Source organism: Durio zibethinus, chromosome 4 (genome assembly GCF_047325235.1).
Source record: "Durio zibethinus cultivar Kanyao isolate XHJ-2024 chromosome 4, ASM4732523v1, whole genome shotgun sequence".
In the NCBI taxonomy this organism is placed as follows: Eukaryota; Viridiplantae; Streptophyta; class Magnoliopsida; order Malvales; family Malvaceae; genus Durio; species Durio zibethinus.
In genome coordinates, this window is record NC_143165.1 from 35,767,316 (window position 1) to 35,776,260 (window position 8,945).

Genomic DNA, 8,945 nt, shown 5'->3' on the forward strand with positions numbered 1-8,945 from the left:
TGGAATCTGAGTTTATGATCTCATTCTTCACAACAATAGTGACGGAAATTATTTACCATAACGGTAAGTTTGAATTGTTGGTTTTTCTATTTGTATTTTTCTTTTTTTCTTTTTTTTTTTTGTTTCTTCAAAATTTTATAATAAATAGGTAGAATTAAAGAATATATAAATCTAAAATAATAATAAATACCAGCTTGAAATAACTACATTCATCTTGATGATGAATGCCCGTATCTATTATCTGATAAACAATTTTTGCATTTTCGTATTTTCCTTTTTACAAACACAGGAGACAATACTATTTTTACATTTGTATCCAAAAAATAAACTTTTTAATTGTTTTATTTATATGAGAATCCAAAAGCAATAAAGTAAATAACAAAAAAAAAAAAAAACAAATAAGCCTAAGATTTAGCATCTGTATAAATGGAGTAATTGGACAAACCTTTGAAGTCAACATGAATGGTGAATCATGAAAGATCTTTAGCCTTCCAATACCCACTGCTCTCAAGAGAATAATAAGTAATGAGAGGAATGTGGCGAACAAGTTGACGGAACTCACCACTATTCCTTTGCAGCCCATTTACCAGTTTCTCGGGCATATCATACAGGTGGAACTCTCGTAGTTGTAACAGCTTATCAATCCCTCTTGGAATCATTTTCAGCTTTTGGCACCGTCTTGTGATCAACTTTTCAAGGGAAGGCAGAGCACCTTGTTCCATTATCACGAATTCCAGGGCGATCAAACTCTCCAGCTCCAAAATCTTCAGATTTTGAAACTTTCCTGGTCGAAAAACTAACTGATTCCCAGCATACGCATCAAGAAGTTGGAGCTCCATTAGATTAGGAAGATCTTCAAGGGCATCGATTGGGTTGCTTTCTAACTTGGACCCCTTTAAGCGAATCCTGATCAAGTCATGTAAGGAGGGTACCCAGTCAGGTAACTTTTTCAAGCGCCCCTTCAAACTCAGACGTTGAAGAAGCTTTGGAAGAGTAGCAGGCATTGCATTTAGGTCTAGAAATTCGTCTTGCGTAATTGAGGCTACATGCAAAGATTGAAGATTGTTCATATTGGCAATGGAGAGGCACAAATGTTTCCCATCCCCATCTTTCAGGTCAATAATCCCCAACTTCCGCAGCTGTGTCAGGTTTCCCAGTGCCTTTATCATTCCATCATCTCCGTTGGCCTTTATCACTGACAGTTTCTGCAGGGAAAGTAGCCCCCCAATTCTTCTGCAGGCCTTGCAACCTTGTAATAAGATGCTTACTTGGTTCTTTGCGTCGTAACGGTAGACGAGCAGATGGCGTAGTTTCTCAAGTTTGATGATCGTTTTTGGTAGCTCCATGACAAAAGTTTGCTTGAGATCTAACGTCTCTAGGTTTTGAAGCTTTTTGATGGACTTTGGAAGCTTTCTAATGTTTGTGTTTTTCAAGGACAAGTACTTTAAAAGGATAAGATGGGTAATTGCATTGGGAAATTTGTCCAAAGGTGCTCCTTCAAGATCCAAAACCTTCAATATGCTAAAACCTGACAAAATGGTTTGGCTGATGGAGTGGGTCAACATTTCCATTCCAAACAAGAACAAGGAACGACCACGAGAAAATTTCTTTCCCAACATATTACTGCATGTCTTGTGAACGGATAGGCGACGAACTTTCTCGTTGAAGCTCATCTCTGGTCCAGTAGAAACTCGACAAAAGTTTTCCTCATGCGACTTTGATAGTATGATTTTATGCAGAAGATGATGAACCCGGCAGTTTCTCGCACGCCCATCAAAGTCAATTTCATTCACCAGAACCAGCTTCCTCTGGATAAGCTCTTTAAGGTAGTCCTCCGCGACTTCTTCAAGTGATTTTCCTACCACTTCTTTTATGAGTCCCTCTGATATCCATAATCGAATCAGTTTTCTACGGTTAACTGTGTAGCCTTCAGGAAAGATGCTAAAGTAAAGCAAGCAATATTTTAGATAGTAAGGAAGATCATTATAACTAACAGACAGTACATTCGATGTGATTGAAAGACGACCTTCACTTTCCAGTTCTGATCCAAGGCTGTCATGTAATTTCCTCCATTCATCTGCTGTTTTATCAGTATTTGATAAAAGGTTGCCTATTGAAACAATTCCGAGGGGCAATCCCTCACATTGATGCAAGAGTTTTCTCGACCATTCGACCAAACCCTTGGGGCATTCATTGGTTAATGGGAAAACCTTCTTATAGAACAGCTGTTGAGCATTGTCTGAAGACAGAGGTTGTAGGTTGTAAACACTGACAGAAGAGTTATGACTACACAAACGAGCTATGTCTCCTCTTCGTGTGGCGATAATAATTCTACCACCGTTTTGATTTGGCAATGCATATTGGATGGATTCCCACACATCTTTGCTCCATAAGTCATCAAAGACTATAAGGTACCGTTTGTTTTGAAGATATCCCCTCAGTTTATCCATCAGCTGGATCAGACTGGTGGTGAAAAATTCTGGTGGAAGTCGTCCATGTGTAGAATCAAAAAACCGCTTCATCATCGTCAACAAGAGCTCCTCTTTCTTATTGGACTTTGACAGAGGAATCCAAGCAGAACAATCAAAGCTAGATTTAAGTTCCTCGAACACTTTTTTGACGAGAAGTGTCTTTCCAGATCCACCCATGCCGACCACAAACATGACTTTTAGTTTTGGTTCTTTGTCAACCGCCCATGCCATCAACCTATTTCTAGGTTCTTCAATCCCCACAATATCAGTTTCATCCATGTACAAAGAGGCAAGTCTAGGATGAAGGTAGGTGTTATTTTCAGGATCGAAGCCTGAGATTGAGATTTGATCAGACGAACTGATGGCACGGTATCTTTCCCTTGTTTCTTTGGTGCCATGGAGCTTTGTATTGATGTCTTGGATAAGAATGGCAATTGAGCGACGCTTTATGAATTGAAGGAATTTAGGAAAAGCCCTGGATGCCTTAGCTGTGCGGAAGGCAAACATGTCAAGAACATCCTCGATGTCATAAGCCAGGTCGCGAACTTGTTTTATCCACACCCTCAATTGCCCATTGTTTCCTCCTTTTGTATCAGCCTCCCGAAGCAGCGCACCAATTGTCTCAAATTCGTGTTTCAAGCCATCAACTTCGTTATCTATCCCACTCAAAAGACTCCATTCTCGACTGAGTAAATAATCAATTTTTTGGAGTAAGAAGCTCACAGCGCCATCTGCCGCCATGAATATGATCACTGTGATCTTTCTGAAGGGATTGATGAATATGCAACTCCCTTTTATCCTTCAACTCACGTCTTATTGCTACCAATGGTCTTCATATATGTTTTTTTCCTTGAAGTTGTGAGCATTGACTGATTGACTTTAACCAAATTTATTATCATTTTGAGCAATGCAAGTTGCATCGGCGAATCTTCCTTTTCCACTAACTTATTTCCTCCCTATTTCAGAGACGACCATTCCACATCTCCCATTGGAAGGATAGGGCAGGCACGTTCTAGAGTTATTGGAGCCTTCTAAGTTAAGATATGATAATTTAAAATACGCGAGTATGATATAAAAAATATAAAAATAATATAATTTAAAATTTTAATAATAATTATATATAAATTTAACAAAGTTAAGAAAATATTTTTGATGTTTTTGTATCAATATATATTATGATATATAATTTTTGTATAAAATATAATTATAAATATATAAATTTATTATTTTATATAACATAAATACATAAATTATTAAATTTATTTCAAGTTATTATATTATTATAGCATTAATTTCATAAACTAATTATAATTATAATTTTTTATACTCGCAGTTTCATTAAAAAAATTACAATTTGGAAGTTTGAATCGTATTATTTGAATATGTACTCAAACATCAAATTTTTAAAAATAGAAATAGAAATAGTACAAGTCATTGCTTTGAGTTTTTTTTTTTTAGTTTCTAGAATTAAACTTGGAAAGTTATTGGAAAGTATTCAACCTCAAATTATTCTAGTTATTTTATAAAAAAAAAATATTTTATGGTAGTTATGTGTTATGGGTTATGCGTCTTTGGCTACCTACCTCATTATTTGTAATTTCTTTTCTTCCCGTTTATTGGTCAAGGAATTTAGTCTTTCTCGAAGGCAATTTTTTTTACAATCAAATGTGTAAATCCATTCAATTTCCTTTCACCATATTTATTAAATTGCAAGTTAATTATATATAAAAATAACTATTTGATAAATTATTAGTAAAATATTTTAATTTCGCAAATAAAATTAAGAAATTAACAGATATCGGATTTTTCAATTAACTTTTAATTTTTTTTTAATATATTTGTTTGTGCTGAGCTTTGATTTCAAGATTAGATCCTGAAAAGACAAAAAAAAAGGATAGTTAAAAGTAAAAACAGAGAGTATTTCTTATGTTTGTATTTTGATGCGTATGTCAAAACAAATAAAATCGAAAAGAGAGTAATCAAAAGAAATAGGAATAGTTGAAACTTATCTTAATGGTGTTTAGACTTTTATATTTATAAGTAAGTAATGGCATACCATTAGGAGACAATAAGGATAGTGTCAAGCTGATGTGGCACTGAACGTATCAAATCAATTTGATATGATATGTCAAGTTGACATAAATGATAGAATTATTTTTAATTGTCTGCTTAAGATTTTTAACATGAACAAAAAGATTATTATATCCTTTTGATCACCAAATCACTCTAACAATATTTTAAGAGATATGTATTATATAATTTTATTAATTTCGTTTGTGAAATTTAAAAATTTTATTATTAATATATTTAAAAATTTCTCTTATATATAAATATGATATATATCATATATATATATAAAAGTATGAATTCTAAAACTATTAAAAGTGAACGACATAAATTCTTTTATAAATTTTAAGAAATAATAAATTTACCTTTAAATTTTTAGTATTTTTTTATTTATGTATCAAAGATCATTTTTCATTAAATATATAGCATTTATTAATTAATTACTTAAATTAATCCAAAAGTGTTAAAAGTTAATAGCATAAATACCCTTATGAATTTTAAAAAATAACAAATTTACCTTTGAATTTTTAGCATTTATTTATTTATTTAATAAAGATTATTTACCATTAAATATATGGCTTTTTATTCGTTAGTTATTTAAATTTAAATCAATTAAAAATTTATAAATAGAATTTATATAAAATTAAACTACATTAAAAATTTATTTTTGGGATATGGTGGGTGTGTTGTTGAAAATTAACCCAAATTTATTCTTATCTTTTTTTTTTTGCAGAATTCTTTTTTGTTCAATTTTATAAGTAATAATTCAATTAAATTTATATAAAACACATTTCTCAGCCTATGGGCTATAACATACTATGAGTCTATGATATTGAACAACGTATAGAAAAAATCTTTCCTTTGTTGCTCAATTAGTCATTATTTTAGCGTAAATTATTATATAATAATGTTTATGTGCCAAAAATATTTAATTTTATCTTAAGTAAAACATATAATTTTTCTTTTTCAAGATACAACTTAATCTGCTCTTTATCTTCTTTAATAGTACATATCATGAGTCCTTAAGTTTATTTATATTTTTTATTTATTTAATTTAGATCAATTAAAATTAAAGTCCATGCAAAATTATTAATTAAATTATAAAAATATTATTGAGAAAGAGTAATACAAGTATTGTGGTAAGTTTGTATGTTTGATTTTTTTAATGATAAATATACATTTAAATGTTTAATGATTGCAATGGTTGATTTATTTTACTATAAAATTTTTAATCACTCTATGTAATCATGTCTTAACGTTACAATGCTTAAATGAATATTTGTTTTATGAACATAATCTCCTATATATGCGAATTGTTACTAAACTTAGATTTTATTTTATCTTCTATAGATTGATTCTATATTACATCTAAGTTAATTTTAGTCAAACCTTATTTTTTATTTTTAATTTAAAATATTTTGTACTTAAGATATTTTTATGAAACCGCAGTCAATATTGTTAAGAAACATTAATCTTGAAGAAGATAAATTATTCGATATAATATTAATTGAGTTTTTTTTTTTTTATTTCATAAGTGGGTTAAAAAATTAACACATCACTTACTTATTTTTTCAATTAGGTTTTTTTTTTTTTAATATCACTCACTTATTTTTCAATTAACCTTTTTAATATACTTTGAAGCTTAAAGGGTATGTGTGTTACGCTATTAATTTCAATTGTGAAATTTAAAAACTCTACTATAAATATATTTTATAATTTTTCCTTGAATAATATAAATTTAGTTTTTTCAATTAAGAATACTATATAGTATTTTTGTATTTTGATAGTGAAAAATATTTTAATCACATGATTAATTATGCACGTTTTGTTGAATGATCAAAGCTTTGTTAGTTTTGTAACCAATTATTATATTCTTGAAATCAATAATGTTATAGTTTATTTTCTGTTATTTGTTTATATTCTTTAAGTATATGATTATTAATTTGTACTCTTATCATGAAAGCATTTATTTAATAATTATTTGTATTTTATGAGTGTGTTTTATTATAGATAAATACATGTATCATCTATGATATATATGTATAAAAGTGTGAACTCTAAGTAATATTAAAAGTAATTTTTTTATTTGGTACACTCCTATTAATAATACACTACATGCTAATCATGCATGTCCAACCAATTATTCAATTCATAAAGAAAGGAAGACTTACAATTAAACTCATCAGTTGCATAATATAAATTTGAAGTATGAGGATGTGAAATGAAATATGTTTATTTATATAATCTTACAATTAAGGTAAAAAATTAATTCAATTAATAATGTTAAATTATATATATACAAAAATAAAACAAATGAATCAATTAATATTTCATATAGATCATAAAATTATTAAATTAATTTTTTTATTACTTAATGGGTCAATGTATCATTATATATATATATATATATAAATGATTTAAAAAAAAAGGTGTTGGATGACAAATGATAACGTGACCTTTAATTTTTTTTCTTTTAATGTGTAAAAAGTGCTCAACTTGGAATTTAGTCTACTTTACTATAAAAAAATTTTTATTTAAATTTTAGCTAAATATTTAGAATACTCACAAACATATACATACTTTAGATTTTATAGCCTACCTTGAATAAAACATTCTATAATTAAAAAAATGTTTAATATATATCTATATTATATATAAAATGTGATAATTTATTAAATTCTCTCTATTTATTTTTATTTAATATTTTTTAGTAAATTAAAATATTATTTACTATTTATTTATTTTCTTATTAAAATAGTTTTTCTTTGATTAAGTCATTCATGCCCCAATTAACGCAAGCAATATGGCTAGAAGGCTTAAAATAGTTTTTCTGCAAATGAATAATTTAGTGTTTATAATATATTACACATATTAATATGATTTACACAATTAAATTAATTATAGAAGATTTAATGGTAAATCAATTATAACTTGTAGTAAATATATAATAATAGAGTAGCAAATTATTGATAAATTTGTTATAAAATAGTGATAATTTAGACAAAATCAATAATAACTTTATACTAAATTAATGATAAATGTATAGTAAATTATAGATAACTTAATAGTAAAATATAATAACTTAATAGTAAATAAATAATAATTTAAGAACAAATAATTGATAAAATAGTGTATGATAACATAATAATAAATACATAATAACATAATAGGAAATAACAAATAACTTAACAGTAAATCATTTATACATAATAGTAAATGTATAACACATATTAGTAAATTAAGGATAACTTAATAAAAATAAGTGATAACTTAGCAGTTAATTATTGATAACTTGCTAATAAATAAATGATAACTTAATAGTAAATTAATGATAACTTAATAATAAATAAGATTTAGTTTAATACTCCTTCCATCCTAATAAAATTGTCACATTTTGATTTTTGTTGGTCAGTTTTTTTTCAATTTTAATCACCTATTATTTTTTATTTACTATTGATACAGATATGAAAAAAATATTTTAAAAACTTTAAATGAAGTGGTTTCTAAATAAATGTTTTGTAAAATTTAATTTTTTAAAATATTTAAAATAATAGATGTCAAAGTTAGAAAAATTTAACCCAAAAAAATAAACCATGACAATTTAATTAGGACAAATAAAGGAGTACTAATTAATTGACAAATTTAGTAATAAATCATAAATAGCTTAATAATAAATCAATGATAATTTAATAGTAAATAATTTATAACTAAGTAGTAATTAATAATTAAAAATTAAAAGTAAATCAATATAACTTAATAGTAATCATCAGTAAATTAATAGCTAATCAATAATAATTTAGTATAGTGAATTAGAGATATAACTTAATAGTATATCAATTATAATTTAGTAGTAAATTAGTAATAATATAATAGTCAAAGCATAATAACTTAATAATAAATCAATTATAATATAATTGTAAATGCATAATAACATAGTTGTAAATTAATAGTAACTTCATAAAAAAAATGATAGCTCAATAGTTAATTATTGATAATTTAATAGTAAATCAATGAAAACTTAGTAGTAAATTAGTGACAGCATAATAGTAAATTTATTTTAGTTTAATAGTAATTAAATCATAAATTTAGTAGTAAATCATAAATAACTTAGTAATAAATCAATGATAATTTAATAGCTAATCATTAAAACTCAATGGTAAATCAATGATAACAAAGTAGCAAATGTATAACAATAGAGCAGTAAATCATTAATAATTTAGTTGTAAATTATTGATAATTTAGTAGTAAATCACTAATAACGTAATAGTAAAACATTGATAATTTAGTTGTAAAACATTGATAATTTATTTATAAATTAATGATAATTTAGTTATAAATTAGTTAATTATTAATAACTTTATAATAAATCATCAATAACTTTATAGTAAATTAATAATAACAGTAAAA

General features: G+C 26.6%; 1 protein-coding gene across 1 annotated transcript; it reads right to left on the reverse strand.

Moving 5' to 3' along the window:
- Positions 1 to 9: 9 nt before the first annotated feature.
- Positions 10 to 3,488, reverse strand: LOC111287489 (disease resistance protein RPM1-like). Its single transcript, XM_022878087.2, has one exon. It carries the CDS (start codon positions 3,210 to 3,212, stop codon positions 471 to 473), a length of 2,742 nt encoding a protein of 913 aa, XP_022733822.2. The 5' UTR covers positions 3,213 to 3,488; the 3' UTR covers positions 10 to 470.
- Between the last annotated feature and the right edge of the window lie 5,457 nt (positions 3,489 to 8,945).